The 19,126-nt window shown below is 47.0% G+C and overlaps 1 protein-coding gene across 1 annotated transcript in view; it reads right to left on the reverse strand.

Moving 5' to 3' along the window:
• The window catches only part of Wdfy3 (WD repeat and FYVE domain containing 3), a 220,212-nt gene that overhangs the window by 9,038 nt on the left and 192,048 nt on the right, over positions 1-19,126 (reverse strand). Inside the window, exons 56-66 of the mRNA XM_059274816.1 lie at positions 15,286-15,377; positions 14,868-15,080; positions 11,433-11,580; positions 11,195-11,349; positions 10,206-10,364; positions 8,156-8,335; positions 5,619-5,801; positions 4,331-4,427; positions 2,106-2,435; positions 1,741-1,852; positions 1,191-1,388 (exon numbers count right to left, since the gene is read on the reverse strand). Of these exons, the coding sequence (XP_059130799.1) occupies positions 1,191-1,388; positions 1,741-1,852; positions 2,106-2,435; positions 4,331-4,427; positions 5,619-5,801; positions 8,156-8,335; positions 10,206-10,364; positions 11,195-11,349; positions 11,433-11,580; positions 14,868-15,080; positions 15,286-15,377 (1,867 nt within the window). The remainder of the gene's footprint in view (positions 1-1,190; positions 1,389-1,740; positions 1,853-2,105; positions 2,436-4,330; positions 4,428-5,618; positions 5,802-8,155; positions 8,336-10,205; positions 10,365-11,194; positions 11,350-11,432; positions 11,581-14,867; positions 15,081-15,285; positions 15,378-19,126) is intronic.

Below are 19,126 nucleotides of genomic sequence, written 5' to 3' on the forward strand. Positions count from 1 at the left end.
ATCCTTTGTCTCTGCACTTGCTATCACTGGGTACTCTCAACAGCTCTAAAAGCAGGCTGTCTTTATCCATCTTTCACCCACGGACAAGCTCAGGGGGCTTCAGTAACTCGTGAGCGTTTGGTCAGAGTCAACGGAATGGCCGCCACCTCCTCACCTGGAACCATATGTTGCCTACGGAACCTCAGAACTTGCCTTAGAAAATGATTATGGAGGTGTTTTCTGTGGACGTGTTTACAGTGAGGCAATGTGGGCGTCAGAGTGGCACGTCCAGGGGATCTCCTGTGTGTGCAGGGCAAGGGAGGCCTGCTCGTGTGAGCACCTTCATCCTGCCTTATCATAGCCAAATTATACTCCAAAGAGATCAAAGATTAAATGTAAAAAGTAAGACTTGGAAACTTTAAAAGACACTAGTTTCCTGTCTGATCAAACTTAGGACACCCACATCCTAACACACATGCACAAACTGCACCTATAATAAATGCAACCAAAACTGAAGCCTCTGCACCAGACAGTCCAAATGCAAAGTTAAAACAGAAGCCAGAGACCTGCAGGAAATATGTGCATGACACATGAAGTCCAGAGTTGACCTAGTCTGTCTCCTGGGGGGGGGGGGAATCTAGAATGGAATATTCTGTAGCATTATTTACAGTGTTTGAAAATGGAAAGGTAACACCAAGACTCCTTAGGAGGCAAAGATAAGGAACACGTTCCTACAAAGTCCTGAAGTAAAATCCCTGTTTAAAGCGAACATACTAGAATAATGGTCATCTGTGAATGGGTTAGAAGACTGAGTACAACTTTACAGAAAAGTGCAAACAGTGCAGCGTGTAAAGCTGAAAAAACAATACTGTGTAGACAAATGCTGAGGGCAGTAAAGTTCCTGGAGAGGAGCATGCCATCAGCGGAGGTGGGCTGGACTGAAGGCCCATGTGTGGATGTGCGCACACCCCGTGTACCTCCACAACAATCGTGATGAGGTGAATATGTGCATTTCAAGTCAGGGTGACAGGTCTTTTTGATGATTTCTGTACTTACTATGACAGTTCTTAATCATAGAAAAAGAGGAGGACAGAGCTAAATTGGTTACACTAAACCAGCATCCTAGAGTGGGTACACCAAAGCCAAGCAGAGCTCATGCCAGGCCCAGCAAACAGCCTTCACCTGGAATCTGCACAACCCGGGACACTCACTTCTGACAGAAGAGCTGCCCACAGTTCCTGCAATGGTGCCGTCTCTCTGTGAGGGAGAAGCGCACGGAGCAGCCTGAGCAGCTGTCTCCGCCCTCGTCCTTCACCCAGTGGTCAGCAGCAGAGCGGCCGGGCTGGTCACTCACAGACCAGCTGAACACCCGGCCCCGACTGTCGCCGACGAGGATTCTGCTGTGATCCCTGTGGAAAACATGAGAAGGGAAACATGGTCCAGGGCTCAGGGTGTTCAGAGGAAGCCCCGATTCCCTCAGAGGGAGTTAGTTAAAAACAGACAAAAAAATCAAACCCAGCCTGGATTTATTTTTCCATTTCTATTTTCCTTGGCTCAAACCTTGCTGTGTCTTTAAAGCACATAGATGGCATTTGGTTTATTTGTTGAGAATTAAAATCCACACAGTGGCAAGTTTCAGACCAGAAGAATCAGAGCAGACACACAGGATAATACAGGCCTCAAGGATCGGGATGAAATACAGGTCCCTAGCTATGCAATGATCCAGGAAGAGAGATGGGCTCTGAAAAGCCTGGCCCTTACTTGGAGACGCCCAATGCAGTGACCTCAGCTGGGTGTGCATTGTCCTTCCGATCGAAGGCCGTGTGCATAGTCAGTTTGCTTCTGAACACCAGCTGCCGCTCCCAGCGGTACCCTGGAACAGAGTGGAAGACAGAGACCAACTAAACCCAGGGAGCTACATCAATCAAAGCAGTTTTTGGACTGTGGTTTCTTGTTTAAAACATGCCTAGCTTGATCTATAGGGGACCTGTCTGAGGCCTTTGTCTGTAGCCAGGCCACAGAGTTGATCAAGGATAGGGCCCCAAGGGAGCTGGACCCCAGAGCTCAAACACACAACCTATCACACCATTCACAGGCAGGGAGAAAGACACTAGATCTTAAGTTACCAGGTTTCAATCTGCTGTAATTCCGTGCCTCGATGGGGTTGGGGTTGGGGTGGGGGTGGCTGAGGGGGCCCTGCAGATGTGCTCTGGTCTGGCCCTCAGAATAGTTCACAAAGATGAAGCCATCTTTCTCATCAAGACTGAGCTGGTCGGACCAGCGCCTGGAGTCGTCAGAGCTGCTGTCCGTACACCACGCGGCCGTGGCTCGGCAGGAGGCGGCCCGGGGCCTGTGGCTGGTGCTGCTGGGCTGGCTGGGCGTCTCCTTCGGGTCCTGGCTGACGCTCGGCTCCTCTGTTTCGGAATCCGTGCTGTCTTCATCCTGGGCTTGCTGCCCTGGGAAAGCATGAGGGGAACGAGAGACGGCAGACGCATCAGCGAGATTTACTTTGGTCCCTGCTCTTTTTCCTTCTGTTAGGTGGAAGGCACAATCACAGCTGACAGAGCACCTTTGAGCCAAGTATTTCGAGTAAGGTTACACATAATAAGGAAGTGTAGGATCTGTCTTAGAGTTCCATTTGCTAGACCACGTCTGAGAACGTCTGTAGCTTGGCATTTTATCCTTCATAGTAGAGCCCAGAGCACACACTCCCTGACACAGTGTGGCTCCTCTGGCTCTCCCCACAACCTGCTCCTCCTCACTTGGACTTGCATACACCATTTCTCTACTTGTCTTCCCAACGTCTGTGTGGACTGGTGCTACCTGACTTGGGGACACAACTTCACAGCTCCTGTGTCTACAGTCCTGCCCAACTCCTCCTCCCTCTCCCAGACTCCTCCCTGACATGCCTCTAAACCATTAGCCCTGCACTCTGTTTACAAACAGTGGAGGAAGGTCAGAGCACGGCCTTGGCTGCGGCCATCGGTAACCACGTGACTTGTAAGACGAGGAAGTTCCTTGTGAAAGTTTAAATTTTGAATCTTTTCTTCCCATTGTCATTTTACATGTCCTAACACTAATTATCTATTTCCTTCGGCAACACCTCCCAGAGAGAGATGCATAGGAAAACGTGTGCACAAACACACAGAGAAACTGATAACAAGCCCGTATGCGGCAGCTGGCTACACACAGCAACACCAATGTTAGCCACACAGCTCAGACTTAGGTCATATCCCAAGCTGCCGAGGGATGGCTCTGACCTCCTGGGAGCCCCTAGGCTGCCTTCCTTGAGTCTCATCCCTGGGACACTGCACAGTCAGTCCTTCTCTGTGGACTGTTTTCCTTTCTGCAAAACTGCCACAGTACAACAGACATGGACGATGACACACGGATGTCTCTTCACCCTGTGGACGACCCTTCTTCCATCTCATCGTTCACTATTATTCATTAAAGAAAAGTGACTCACTTCTCCCTGGACCCTGTAATCCAATGCCTTAGATAAAACAGCAACCCCAAACAGTTACTGAATCAAGATTTCCCGAATTTTATGTTTCCCCCACCAACACTTCAGATAACCTCTTCTGAGGCTACATGTCAGCCTGTAGGAATTCCCACTATCAATAATACAATGCAAGCACCAGGACGTCCTGCTGATGGGATTTTTTTCTGGCACAGAAAGCAGACACTGTGCTCTTCTGACAGTGTGCCTTTTCCTGGAGAAGCCTCTTCTGTCACCAAAGTCATTCAATTCTCAGTGTGTAGAGACTAACGACTGAGGTGACATGAGGTCATCAGACTGAAACTGATTCTTTCCAGTAAGTCTTCAGTGCCAGACCAGGAAGGGAAGCCTCTGTGGAGACAGCGGCATGGGGCAGGATGCCTCTGGCTTCCTAGCACTGTTCCCAGCCGCTCTGCAGAGACATCACCTGGCTGTTTCACTGGGAAACTTCAGAAATAACAGGTAACAGTCTTCAGTTGGAATTAATGCCCACATGAGCAGGAGTGGGCAGCCTGAGGACTGATGTTTGGCTTATTAACAATTTAAGAGCCTGGCGCCCACCTGTTTCTGTCCACACTGCACCCCACAAGCTGGGCACAGCAGCTGTAGAACTGAGGTGAGGAGCTGATTCACTGAACACCATGTCCCCAGAACCGAGGCTCGGCACTTCAGGAAAACCACTCCCGTATCTAGCCTGCTTCACTCAGAGGGCACCAGTGTACAGCACACCTGGCCACAGGACCACACAAATGATAGCAGAGATGCAGTACTGTGCACAGCACCCAGCCTTGACTACTGAAGCTACTCGGTGTGAGTTTTCCCCGTGACCTAAACAATCAGAGTGGTAAGTACCTATCTGCGCTTCAGGACAGCCTTCTTGCATTTCCAGGTCTTCCACAGGCTCAGGAGCAGGGGTTTCAGGAACTTGTAGAAATTCCATCCTCCAGAACTGTAATAAAATGATGTGGAAACAACACCACTCAGAGTCACACTGGAGACCGCGAACACCACTCCAGAGTCACACTGGAGACCGCGAACATGTTTCTTCATGAAGGTGCACTCTGAGGGCCAGGTGGACGGTTCCACTGGTTGCCTCTAAACAGGTTTTTCTGAACCTGTGAGACCACTTGCCTCACACGGTAGCTATCCCTCACTGGAGGGATAGAACAGTGGTCAAGAAAGTTTAGAATCATAGTCAGTGTGGTGGTCTGAGGATGGGCCTCAGAGGCTCATATATGTGACTGTTTGGTTCCAGTGGGTGGACTGTTTAGGAGGTGTGCCACTGAGCTTTGATTGGAGGTTTCAAAAGCTCACACTAGGCCCAGGCACTCTCCCCGCCTCCTTTCCATTTTGTTTCTGCTCTCTCTGTCTTCAATCTGAGGCTAGGATGTAAACTCTCAGCTGTGCTCTTGTGCCCTGCCAGATGGTCATGGACTCACCCTCTAGACTGTAAGCCCCCATAAATGCTTGCTTTTACAAGATGCCTTGGTCATGGTGTCTTCCCAGCAACAGAATGGTAACAGTAACTAAGGCAGTAACTGCGTAAGTAAACTTGTTTCCTACAAAACCCCCTCTTAAGTCCTGCATACAGGAATACAAATCCCACCTCCAGGCACATTTGTCTGTGGCAGTTTTGGTAGTGCCTTAAACATCTGGCAGTGGAAGCTGTAGCCTCAGGAATGCAGACAGAGGTGTGTACCCTCACCTCCAAGCTTGCTGTCTGAGGCATGTAGTTTGGGAATGGCTATCAGCTTTGTGGTCTCTAAGCCTGAGCCTGTGATTAAGTAGGGTGATGACCAGTCACCCTGCTTTGACAAAGGGCGCAATTAAGGGAAACAGAGTTACAAAGAAAAGAAACTCTCCTGAGAGAAAGCCACGCATCTGAGTGACTACAGAGGTTAGCACACATCTTTTGTGTGATGCCAACCCACATAGAAAGCAGCAAAACCCGTGTACTGCATTTAGGTTTCAGCAGAAATCATGTAGGCTTCAGCCTGAGCATGGATGTAAGGCCTCAAGACATGTGTGCATATATTTGAGAACAGTGGTAGGATCCTGAGCATGGATGTAAGGCCTCAAGACGTTTGTGCATGTGTGCACGTATTTGAGAACAGTGGGAGGCTTTTCTGAGGTCACTTACTCGAACCACCCCGTCTGAGTGTCCTGTCACGATGACATTCTGTGTGTCCCATTCATTCATCTCGGACACGCAGCAGCAGATGATCTGCTGACTCCTGCCTGTGAATGTGTTCACACTCACAATAGGGTCACCGTTGATGCTCCACACATGGATGTACGTGCCGGCACAGGACACAATGTCCCCCTGAGGAGAAGAAGGGGAATTTGTCAGTCTCTTCACGCCGAGCTTCATATCCCACGTCTCGCTCTCAAAACCTTTCAGTCCTGAGGACTTGTGGCTGGACCATTTCTGAGGTAACCTAGAAGTCGGTGCTTGCTATATAAATATCTTCAACAACAGAAGCTTCCTCAAGAATTCAAAGCCGAGTCCTTGCTGGAGCTAGGCATCACATATGGAGGCGAGAAGTAAGAACTCAAAACCAAGACCAGAGAGGAGAGGAGAAACTATGAGCTCGGGTGTGCTGCATCTCTCCTCAATAACTGAGAGGACACACGGACCCTACAGAGTACTGTAACGGCTACTGTAAAACCTGTATCTACAGCAAGCGAGGCCAACCAACCAACCTGCAGGTTTCTAACGGGAGGCAGGAAGTACATGCAGTTCATTAAGGAGCTGGACGGAGAGTCGTGGATGGAAGGGAAGCCCCAAGTTACTCAGACATGACCAAGCCATCTTTTAAAGATTATGTGTACGAGTGTTTTGTCTGCACACGTCTGTGGGTCATGTATGCCTGCCTGCTGCCCACTTGAACCAGAAGAGAGGCTGGAGTTACAGTTAAGAGGCACCATGTGCATGCTGAGAATTGAACCCTGGTCCTACAGAAGAACAGCCAGTGCTTTTGACCTCTGAGCCAGCTCCACTAAAACAACTTCAACAAACAAACAAAACAAAAACCAACCCAATGGCTCTGTACAGCCAGAAGCTCTGGCTGCAATCCAGCGTGTGTACATTGGCTTCGACAACAGACGAGAAACCCAATTCTGCCTCCTTAGGAACAAGCCCAGACCACAGTGCTATGAATCACGGCATCAAGGACCTCAATAAGCAACCCCAAGGCCGCGGGGTTATGTTGGGCCCACAGTTTGAGAAAGCTTTGTAGGTGCAGTACTCCTACGAGCCCCCCAAAGTCAAACTACTTCCACCGGTGCGTACCCCCATGCAGTCCCAGCTCCGAGCGCGCCTGTTCCTAGCAACCAGGCGCTCTGGATTGGTTATTCACGAGAACGGAATTTCTTCAAGTGACTACAGACTATTTGACTAACGCACAATACTTAGTGTTATAGTTTGGGTGTAAAATGTACCCCACAGACTCATACACTGGGTGAGGCAGGAGGCATATGTGTGGAGGTAGATCACTGTGGGGTAGGCCTTTGAGGGTTACAGCCTGGCCCTACTTCAGGCCTGCTCTGGCCTGAGTTCTCTGCTTCTTAGAGACTTCATTAGAACAACTGCCTTATACCCACTCTCAGCCCGTAGACTAGACTGGTTTAGCCACTGTATCTTCCTTACCACGACGGACTATGTCCACTTACGTACCACGAGTCAAGACAAACCCTTTCTCCCTGCTTTCGTCAGGTATTTGGTTACCAGGTTGAGACCATTAATACAAATAGTGTCATCTGGTGGAAAGCAAAGCGGGAAGGGGCCTCCCAGATGGAAGGCTGTGTGGATGAGAGTGAGAACGGGGAAGGTCAGGGGAGGAGTAAGATGTGAATGAGCAGGTATAGCGGCAATGCCAACGGGCGTTAATTCCCAGGACTGATCTGCAGATGGAGAACCATCTGCACAGGGTGTTCACAGACAGGCCTCAGCTGCAGTAAACCCACAACTGAGCTCCCCTGGCTTACCATCCCCATTCAGCAATGGATCTACCTCAGGAGGCCTTGGCTGCCAGGAGACTCTGGACCAAAGTATTCATTTTATTCTGACTCATTTATTTATATATGAAACATTAACTTTTTAAAAAGCTAGTACCTTCTGGTAACTTTGAAATCTGGTTTTTAAAGTAGCCTGATAATTATTTTATCTCTTGCTCATGGACCCAGGGTTTAACACTTTTTATAGTACATTGTAATTAAAAATTTCAACAAAACTCTTAAACTTTTAATGAGTCCCACAATTTCTTTGTTGTTGGAGTACACTCCAGAATGTTTTATTTTTACCAACTCTTGCTCTCTTTAAAGTGTGCAGCAGTGAATGGATTGTTTTAGAATAAAACTATTGTCAGGTTATAAAATTTAATATCCATTTGCTTTTCAAGCAACTTAAAAACCAAGCAGGCCAGGCGGTGGTGGCGCACGCCTTTAATCCCAGCACTCGGGAGGCAGAGGCAGGAGGATCTCTGTGAGTTCGAGGCCAGCCTGGTCTCCAAAGTGAGTTCCAGGAAAGGCGCAAAGCTACACAGAGAAACCCTGTCTCGAAAAACCAAAAAAAAAAACCAAGCAGAATGCAGTGGCTTCGACAACGTGAATATCCATCAACACAGACAGACCCAGTTTTGTTTAGTCTGGCCCGTATTTCCCAAATATACCACTTACTGTTAACTCATTAATACAGAGAGCAGAAACGGGAGCTCGGTGGCCGCGGAGCTGGGTCAGAAACGACAGTTTGTTCAAATCCCAGATGATGCAGGTCCGGTCTCGGGACCCACTGACAATTATGTGATAGGCTAGAGACGCCGTGGCGCAGGTGACAGTGTCAGTGTGACCAAGTAACGCCTACAAAAAGAAAAGCGAGCAATCAGGCCAGTCACAACGGGGGTGTGTGTGTGTGTGTGTGTCTCCTAGCTGTGAAGACAGAAAGACAGGCTCATCACCAGGAGCCGGATGCCCAGGGCAGGGTGGGGTGACAGGCTGGACTCTTCTCTCCGTCTTTACATTTTTCTCAGTAGGAAAGAAATGGTGGCCTAGACTTTTGAAGGAAGAAGGAATGTCCGCTGCAACCGACTTGGATTTCTTTCTACTCTTCCCATGTGATCATATACTGACTATGGGCCCAAAGTAGAGAGTTTCTATTCTTTTGTCATAAACTCTTATTTAGATGGTTGTGAGCACCTACGATTTTAAAAAGTGTATGAACCAATTATTACATTATTCAAAAAAAAATTAAAATGGCATGCCTGTGGTCTGTGGTCCTAAAAGATAAAGGGAGAGTATGGTCCTGACATGCCACCATGCTGTAGTCCCGCTGTGCTGTAGGGGGGGTGTCTGTGTTGGGGCGGAGGGGGCTCCTTCAAACTGACTGCAGCAAGGGAGCTAATAGGACCCAGGAACGGCAGTGTGTGAAGGTTAGGGAAGATTTTGAAGAAAAGTTTCTGATCACTGTTAGAAATTCCATTTACTGGAAACACGCCTCCTTTCCTGTCCCCTGTGGGACATGCTCATTTAAATAAGGGGTTGCCTTAATTTTTTGGTCATATAGACATCTGGAAGTAGGCTGAGTAAACATGGAAAGCTGTTTTAAGTCCTAAATCCACACTGAGTGTGGTTAGCAAAACCACCAGCAGCCTTATCTGTGATGCTGTGGAGAATGCCCTCACGCAGCTCATCTCAGTGAGTCTAAGGAGCCCTTGGTCTGTGGAAGGTTGTTGGACAGGGAACTTAATTCTTTCCATACATAGCTAACACACTGATCTTGGCTTTAAAATAGACTTGGAGTCAGATCTGAACTTAAGTTCTGGCTCTATTGCAAAGGTAATGTTGGCATGCTTTTTATTCTAAGATGTGCTCCCTTCACTCCCAAACACAGTAACTACCTTGGATAACTTGAGGCTCGGAGTTCTGTATGAACAAATAAGACATTTTTATTAATAAACTGCTTTTCAAATTACATCCTAAAAACATAGATGTATCCTCCTTATTTTAAAAATACCTGCGCTAAACCATCACAGATCAAGTACTATAACATAGTAGTAGTATCAGGGATATGACCCAGTGGGCAAAGGAGTCTAAGCACAAGCCTTATGCCCCAAATTCAATCCTTAGAAGCTACAGAATGTTGGAAGTAGAAAATGGACTCTGCAAAATAAAAAAAATAAAAAGCTTTTGCATGAAGTAAAAATGGAATCAAATAAAGATGAAGTAATTGAAATACTTGACAGCAACACCATCAGTGCTCTGCTGGACACAGGCATGAATCCTGCATGGCCTCAGGAAGGACAAAGGACAAATGAGGCGACCAGATGTGGTGCTTCAGCTAAGCAGTGCCACCGTGGGAGAGCATCTATATGAATCTACAGAAAATATACCTGGCTGGCACAACACTTCAGCGTACATATAATTTCTAAGAAACATTTATATTTCTTAGGTATGCTGAAACAGTCGTCAAAGACAACTTCCTTTAGATCTTAAGAGACGCTTTTTGAGAAACAGCATTTTCTGATTATTGAAAAGCTTTTCTAGTAAATTAACCTGTTTTGGGTCAGGTGCAATTCCATACCCAGGGGGTTGGGGATCATGAGTCTGAAGACAGTCTAGAGTACCCAGCCTCACCCCTCAGAGCCGATCGACACCTTCCCCAACCATGTTCTGGAGCCTGGCAGCTGGGCAGGAGAGAATGTGCCCACCCTCTCCCCTGCTGCGTGGTTACCTGCTTGAGCGTGAGGGGCTTGGCCTTTTCTTTGGAGGTGCCCATCTCCCACACGCACACCACTGTACTTGTTCCACCCGTAATCACGAGCTTGGGGTTGGGGCAGATGGCACAGAGGATCTGGCCCCACTCGGACAAACATTCATAAACAGTCACCGCCTGTGAAACAAAGTGGATGTGAGACACATGCCTCCAAGTGCTGCAGACTTCAGCCACACAAGGGGCAGAGCTGAGTTCCCAGAGAAGGTCACTGGAGGCAGCCCAGGCATGTACTGTCTCCCACCCTGAGCCGGGTTCAGTTACAGTGAACAGGGTTCAGTTACAGTGACAGTTCCACTGACGTTCTACCCCAACTGCCCAAGAACGTCTAAACTACAGAAGCTGCTAAGCATCAAAATTAAGAGACTGTGTTCATAACAGTCTGATCTTTATCCAGTTTGGGAAGATAATGTTCAACCTGTGTGATGGTAGCATGGTTAAAAGGGCCTGTATGCTGTGGCCACTGAAAGCATGCATAGGGAAAGCACGCTTGTTTAAGAAACACTGCCCACAGAGAACAGTGCCCAGTGTGACTAGAGAGTGGGAGGAGCCAGCAGAGGGCAACATCCACTAAAGGATCACCCATTTGCTTTTCTAGGCCACAGAGGCAGCTTTTGTGCTGGGGGATGGGGCTGCTTTAGGGGACTAACATGGTAAGTGGCCAGATCGTTATTTGACAAAAAAAGAGGGTAGTCAGGTTGCAGAAATGGTGAGCCCTTTGCTGGCTAGGGTCTCTTAGAAGAATTCTGGGGGTGGGAGGAGAGCTGTTTGCACCCACTTCACAGATTTCCAAGAAACACGTGTTCTTCAGCAGCTCTCTCCTTGATCTGGAGCAGGAAGTTGCCTTTGGAGGAGCTGCTGACAGAGCCTGGCCTAGCTTCTCCCCGGCTGTTCAGCCAGGTTGTCCAGACCACGAAGGGGCGAGGCTGAAGAAGGCCAGCAAAGCGCACCTTGTCTGACTCGTAGGTCCCCAGCCTGCAGCTGAGGTCTGCGTAGCCCCAGGCGAAGGTCTTGTTCCAGGCTGGTGGGATCAGGACCTTGTTCTGCTCTACTGCGAGGATGCCTTTGTCTGTGCAGACGATTTGCCCCACAGGCTCTTTGAGTTCTACGAAGAAATCATTGCATTAAGTCAGATGGGGACTCAGGCTCTTAGGCTCACACACCGAGATCTGGTGCCCACCATCTTACCTTTCACTGGGGTCAGGGAAGGCCTCAGGTTGTCTAGGTGATGGAAGAAGATCTTGTCTCCCGTGACTCCCGGAGGGATGGAGATCCCCATGTTGTCTCCGTTGAGCCGACTCCTCACTCGCTTTGGTGGATGAGGTTTTTTAAACAACTGAAGAGGATAACACACTTTAGAGGATGACATGTACTCAGCCCTTTGTGTGCCAAGCATCATGGCTTTCTTTACATAAGCTTTACACGCTTTATATATTATATTATCCCCAGTTTTCATCTGAGGAAGGAGGGTCAGAGGCTGAGACTGTGAGACTTTACCACAGTAAGCAGTGACAGGATTATGGCGCAGGAGCTGGGGTCACCATACCCAACACAAAGCTGAATTAACTTCCTGAGAAAATGTCATTACTCAAACTACACACTGACTGACAGTTATTGTCCAGCAGTGTTTGGAAGTTAAGCAGTTCTCCATGACCCCATCTACTGTCTCTGAAGGACAGACACTGTAACGGGATTTATTCCTGCTCTGCACAGCCATCCTTAATGTGACTTAGCAATTCTATGCCCTGCACAGCTGTCCCTAATGTGACTGAACGATGCCACTTTGGTGTCTGAGGTGCTCTTGCTGCAAATTTATGAATTCATCTTGCATTCAAGGAAAGAAATTCGAAGAGGTTAAGAAGACTGTGAGTGTCCACAACACAGTAATCAGGGGCAGGACTGCATCACAGCGCTTGCTGTCAGGCTCCCTCTTACTTTTTCCCAATAAACCAAATCTTTAAAAGAATAAAACAACTTTGGCATTTTTTTGTTCACTATTTCTACAAGATCAAAAATATTGAAAGTTCACTTAATGATTTTTTTCAAACTCTTTGAAGCACTTATATTGTCATTTATGCTGGGAAACTAGTATTTGAGGAAAAGTATCTGCGCTCTATGATGATCCACAACCATATTCTAGGAGACCTTACTGGGATCACTAGAGAAAAAAATGGGAAAAACACCTGACATACAGGAATCCAGGTGCAGACTCCTGAGCCTTTGAGGCCCTTGTTTCTAGTTCAGATATATGTAGGGACATGGACCAGGGTTCTGTTAGTATCTATAGATTTGGACATTGTAAAACAGAAACACACATTACAAAGCATGCCTAGAAATGGAAGAACTTTACACAAAGACTGTTCTGGTTCGTTTTATGTTAACCAGACAGGCTGCAGTCATTTGGGAAGAAAGAACCTCAATTGAGAAAATGCCCTGACCAGGTTGGCCTGTGAGAAAGAAAGCCTGTGGGGCATTTTCATGATTAATGATTGACGCAGAAGCGCACTGGTGTGTATAAGAAAGCAGTCTATGCAAGCCGTGGGGAGCAAGCCAGTAAGCAGCACCCCTTCATAGTTTCTGCATCAGCTCCTGCCTCCAGGTTCCTGTCCTGACTTCCCTGGATGATGGGCTACAAGCTGTAAGATAAAATACCCCCACCCTACTTGCTTTTGGCCCATGGGGTTCATCACAGCAATAGGAGTTCTGACGAAGGCTATGGTACTGTGCAGAGTCACAGGCATACAAAGTTATGTACATACAGTGACCATACAACCTACGTATGAAAGTATTCTCTTTTATTTAATGGAATGTCTTAGAAATAACTCTGCTGGCTTCTTACACCAAAGTAACAAAGCAATCTTACAATAGTACAGGGTCTTTAAAATTTTGTGTGTGTGTGTGTGTGTGTGTGTGTGTGTGTGTGTGTGTGTGTGTGTGTGTGTGTGATGTGTAGTGCCCTCAGACACCAGAAAAGGGAGTCAGATTCCCCTGGAGCTAGAGTTAGGATGGCTGTGAACCACCCAATGGGGGGCTGGAAACTGAACTCTCTGGTGCAAGGTCTTGAGGTTTGTTCAATACATGCATTTCCTACAGATATCCTACCCCTGTAACCCTCAGGAAAGAGCAACAGGTCAGGGAGGGAGCAGGAAGGTCTCAGCATCACTCTGCTCTAAATGTAGACTCGGGCTGCATGGTGAAGGACGCAGTACTGGCTGTCCTACAGTCCTTCGTTGCTTTTCCACGTGCAAAGCTTGCCATTCTTCCGTGTGTTCCCAGTGTCAACACTAGAAACCTTGAAGATGGCAAACCTATGGAAGACAACAGCTGCCCCATGACCGAGAAGGCCAGGGCCCTCAGTGCAGAGCCGCAGGCCTTGTCACAGGTGGGTGGCATGAGCAGCCTGGCCCTGGGTGTGTCCGCCACGGTGTTGTGGCCACTACTGGTGCTTCCCACTTTCCTGTGTACCCTGCATGGTGGGGATGGAGGAGAGAGGTTTGCTCCTCACTGGGCTCAATGCAGTGGCCTCCAGGCTGAGGGCTGTGGGCCCTGGCTGTGGGTCTTTCTTCCCAGCGTTCAGATGGGGGGAGGGGAAGCAGCCACTGTCTGTCCAGACAGTCCTGGCTCAGCACAGCCCTTTTCATATCTCCATTGAGATTGTGGCCCAAACAGTCACAACAGATCTCCATGGTGATTACTTACAATGACTGACTTGAGACCTACAGTCACCTGGAAGTCGCAATGAGGAATTATCAAAGTCAAACTGGCCTCTGAGCATGTTTGTGGGGATCGTTCTGATTGCCTTAAATGAGGCTGGGATACCCAGCCTGAAATCGAGTGTCAGCATCCTCAGGTTTTTGGACCTGGCCTGCATAAGAGCAGAAAAAGTGCTCTAAGCACTAAGCCTTTATTTCTCTCTGCTCTCCACTGTGGATGCGATCTGTGAAGCAGCTGCTTCAAGCTCCTGCCTTAAGCTCCTGCCTTGACTTCCTGAGGGATTGTGACCTGAGACTGTGAGCTAAAATTAGCTCTCTTCTCTAAGCTGCTTTTTGTCTAGGGACTTTATCACAGCAGCAGCCATACACTAGGACAGGCACTAAGTGCTCTTCAGTTCCCATCATAGTTCCTCTAAGGTGCGTGTGTGTGTGTGTGTGTGTGTGTGTGTGTGTGTGTGTGAAAGAGAGAGAGAGAGAGAGAGAGAGAGAGAGAGAGAGAGAGAGAGAGAATGTATTTGTGTGTGCATGTGTGTGTGTGAGGAGAGAGTGTGTGTGGTGGGGGGCTATAATGAACACACTGAAGTTAAATTCAGTCGTGCTGTTTCCTTGCCCATGGTCACCATTGGGTTTGGACTGGCGTCAAGATGAAATCCCATCTCCATATTCTGTGGCCCACAAGGCACCTCCTGGTAGGTCTTGATCACAATACATGAACATGTACCTAGTTTGTGAATGAAAATTATTAAGCAACAAAAATCCTACGTACGTGGACTGTGTAACAGGAAGGAAAGTAATAATGGGCCATCTACTGAATTTCATGGGCAAATGGTTGGCTGTCAGTTACTACTGCACAGTCATCTCCCACACCTACAGAAGGAAACAAATGCACCAATGGTAAGAGCAGCCATACCTGCTTAGGGATCTGACCGAAGTTATTAATGAACCCGATGGTGGCCGTCTCCTTCAGTGGGTCGTTGATGTTGTAGATATCCACTTGACCCTCATAAAAAAGGTGATGGAAGACGTTGACAGCCTCTACGGCAGCAGGGCCTTGCTGCTTATAGCCAAAGATCAGGTCAATCCACTCGTGGAGGTGGGCACTCACATAATCACACTCCAGAGCCTGGGGTTCCAAAACAGGCTGAGTCACTGCCTGGCTGTTATTACTTTTTCCCAAAGTAAAAGAAACTTGGCTAGAGGTCAACAGGAATTAAAATAATTAAGAATCACAAGGACAATACAAGTAACTTAAAGAATGCGTGGCACACTCCTCAGGGTCCTCTCTCCACGCTGCGGTCACTGGGCAGGTGAACCCCAACTTCCCTTACCTCCCGGTGGACTCGGATGAACTCTCTTGGGTCTCCCTTTGCCCAGGGTGGAAGGATAACATCTCCGAGCTTGGTGCCATTTTGTTTACAGCCTGTGGAATTGCACAATTAGGAAGGAAGTGTGAGAGTGAGTTTAGTGGTTAGCTTCCCACTAAAGAGACAGAAATCGTGGTAGAGCCATCACAAGAGAGATTCAGTTTCACTACAGAACACCCACCCCCTTTTCCTGAGACTGTGTTGTGGCCTTTCTCCAAGGCTGCTCCCTAGAGCAAGCCTCAGAAAGATTGCCAACTGTTAAAAAAAACAAAACAAAACAAAAACAACAACAAAAAAAACCTCTCCCAAGTGTCTTTCAGGAGGGTCGATTTACAAAGGTAAACAGTTTCTCCCTGGTAAGATTCCTGGGCTCTGATGCTAAGCTTACTGTCCTCTAAGAGCAACACAGTACTTTCTAGAATGCTGACAGCTGCAAATTCCCTTTCAATGGCACATTAACTTATGATAACTTCAGTACACGAGTTTGCTCATCTTTTGATACTTAAAAAAATGTATATGTAGATTTTTAACACAGGGTCTTCCTATTGTGTAGCTCTGGCTGGCCTTGAAATTTACCTGCCTTTGCCTCCCAAGTGTGTGGATGAAAGGCACGTACCACCATGTCTAGCTGACACTTAAGGCACTCATAGAAAACAAACATTTTGCAGTGATGAGTCTCATTAAAAAATAAAACCCGAAACAATAAATTTTTGCACCATTAAAAGAAAACTCTTGGAAAAACTAGAGCTTCTTGGCAGAAACAAAAATATCATTTTGCAATGAATATTGGTACTTATTCTGTTTAAACTTATTTAAGTTATATGAGATAATCTGAAAGTGTTAAAGAAATAATTTGAGGCCAGCACAGTAGCACACATCTATAATCCCAACACTTAAGAAGGGGAGATGGGGACTGCAAATTGGAGGCCAGCCTAGGTTACATAGCAAGTTATAGGCCAGCCTGGGCTACATAGCAAGTTATAAGCCAGCCTGGGCTACATAGCAAGTTATAAGCCAGCCTGGGCTAGAAAATAAGATTTCTAACTTTAAGGAAAAAAAAAAAAAAAGAAGAAACCATCTGCTATGAGGTTTAAAAAATTAATTGGAATTCTCATCTAGAAAAACAGGTTCTTTTTATGTTTAATGAAATAACTTTAAAAGGTCATTTCAGCTTACAACTCCCATAGGTACAAATGAGATCAGCACTGTGAGAAGTGTAAACAATAAACAATGGGGGAAGTTCACAACAGCTGGTTAGAAAAATGCTGTGTTAAGTTTCCTCAAGTAGTGCAGTTTTCAGATTTCAGAGCCCTGGGCTGCCTCCAAGAGAAAGCCAGGAAAAATACTTCCCGCAGAAACCATCATGTGCTCATCACTGGGACTTATTTATTTTAATGTGGTGGATATAAAAACCAGTTTACTGACCAATCTGTTGATTGGGTTAGAAATTAACGTATGACTTAAGTCAAATCATTATAGTGACCACATACTTCACACATTCCCTAAGCCCCTGAAATGATCCCTAATGGTGGCACTCACACCTTTAATCCTAGCACTCCAGAGGTAGAAATCCCTCTGGACCTCTGTGAGTTCAAGGCCACATTGGAAACGGCCAGGCATGGTGACGCACGCCTTTAATTCCAGAAAGCGAGCCTTTAATCCCAGGGAATGGTGGTAGAAAGCAGAAAGGTATACAAGGTGTGAGGACCAGAAACTAGAAGCATTTGGCTGGTTAAGCATTTGGCTGGTTAAGCTTTTAGGCTTTCAAGCAGCAGTTCAGCTGAGATTCATTCTGGATGAGGACTCAGAGGCTTCCAGTCTGAGGAAACAGGATCAGCTAAGGATCCGGCAAGGTGAGGTGGCCGTGGCTTGTTCTGTCTCTCTGACTACCCAGCATTCACCCCAATAACTGGGCCTCAGGTTTGATTTTATTAATAAGAACTTTTAAGATTCCTGCTACCATCCCCCACTGTGTGTGTGTGTGTGTGTGTGTGTGTGTGCGCGCGTGCAGAAGGAGAGGAGTCAGATCTTCAGGAGGTGGAATTACAGACAGTTGTGAGCCAATCTACATGGCTGCTGGGAACTGACCTAGGATCCTCTGGCAAGACGGTCTTCACTCTTAACCATTGAGCCATCTTTCCAGCCACACAGACCTAATTTTTTGATGATAAAAAACACGTAATAATCCCTAGAGGCCTCTTTGAGATGTAATCTGCCTTTAGAGGATCCTTATGTCAGACATATTTCTTCAGAACTCCCAGTCATTTTAAAGACATCTGACCGCAGTGTGGTCACAGAGAAATCCTTGGTCTATGTATTCTGCAGCTGCTCCTCCCAAGGAAAAAGCCTAGGAACAGGAGCGCTAGAACAACGGGAAAGCAAGCCCAGATGCACTCCTTCACATGGCTAATCTTTGCTCAGAGGGCGGGAACTCGTGGTTTGTTTTTGTCTGTGTTCTTGAGGTTAACAGCCATACAACAAAACTAATCAATTTTAAAGAGACTAGTTCAATGGCATTTAGTAATTCAGCAGAGTATGCAGCTAGCATTTCTATGTGGTTCCAGAGCACTTTTATCAGCCCTAAGAAACCATGAAGCGGTTCATTCTTCTCTCCTCTGTGTCTTGTGTCAGTGGATTTGCCTGTTCTGAGGCTTGCCGAAGCATCACGCATTGTGTGACGACGGACTTCGGTGCTGGATTTTCCCACTAAGCATTATGTTTCTGAGGTTCACCTACCGCTGCACTAGAGCTGGAATATATCCCCGAGGCCCTTGTTTGGTCAAATGCACAGTCCCCAGACTGGTGCTACAAGGAGGTGACACTGACTTTAAGAGGTTGGGCTCAGGGGTAGGTCTCTGGTCACTGGAGCATGCTCCGGAGGAAACAGCGAGACACCAGTCCCTTCTTTCCATTTCATTCTGCTTCCTCGCCACAGGAGAACGGCCTTTCTACACCATGAGCCTCTGCTGTGATGCCCCCCTCTCATAGGCTGAACCCCAAGGCCAACCAGACTGTGGACTGAAATCTCCAAAGCCTTTTCCAATGCTGATGATTAGGTATTTGTTGGGTGGGATGAGTAACAGTTCATATTCTGGGCCTCCTAATGTGTTCATCCATGAGTGCACTCACACACATGTGCTCGCCTGAGACTCTGGCTTCCACTCTGTACACTTAGGAGTGAGAACACTAGGTTATGTAGTGCTTTCATGTTTAATATTCGTTTTCTTCGTTTGTAGACGAGGCCAGTGTGAAACTGACTGATCATCCCCCTGTCCCATAAGTGCTTGGACTGCAAGTGTGCACATCATGCTGTGTAACCATGAAAACTGACGGAAAACAGGTTATTAAAAAAGGCAAACAAAAGAGCAGCTGGCTGGAATATTCTAAAGTGGGAACAATGGATTTTTGCTGTTTTCAAAGAAACCCTCAGAAGCAGAGATCAGCACATTGTGATCCACGAAACTGTAACTCAAGTCAAGCGCTTCTTCTAACTGCCAGGTAATAGGAGAAACACATGGAATTTTTCTCTTTTTAAGACATGCTGATTTGGTCTTTTTCCCTCCCTGGAAAACAGGACAATCACGGGATAAAGAAACATGATTTAAATTATTTTTAAACTGTCATTTTAAAACAAATGAGCATATAAACCGATAATGCCTCAGGTAACATACAAGATTAAGATGACCCAGAAGATTCTGTATACCACTCCTGGCCATCAACAGATTTTCAACAACAGTGTTTCTCAAATACGTTTTTACTCCATTTTGCTTTCACTGGAACAACATGACCCCGACTATCGGGTGCC

The sequence above is a fragment of the Peromyscus eremicus genome, chromosome 10 (genome assembly GCF_949786415.1).
Source record: "Peromyscus eremicus chromosome 10, PerEre_H2_v1, whole genome shotgun sequence".
Taxonomy (NCBI): domain Eukaryota; kingdom Metazoa; phylum Chordata; class Mammalia; order Rodentia; family Cricetidae; genus Peromyscus; species Peromyscus eremicus.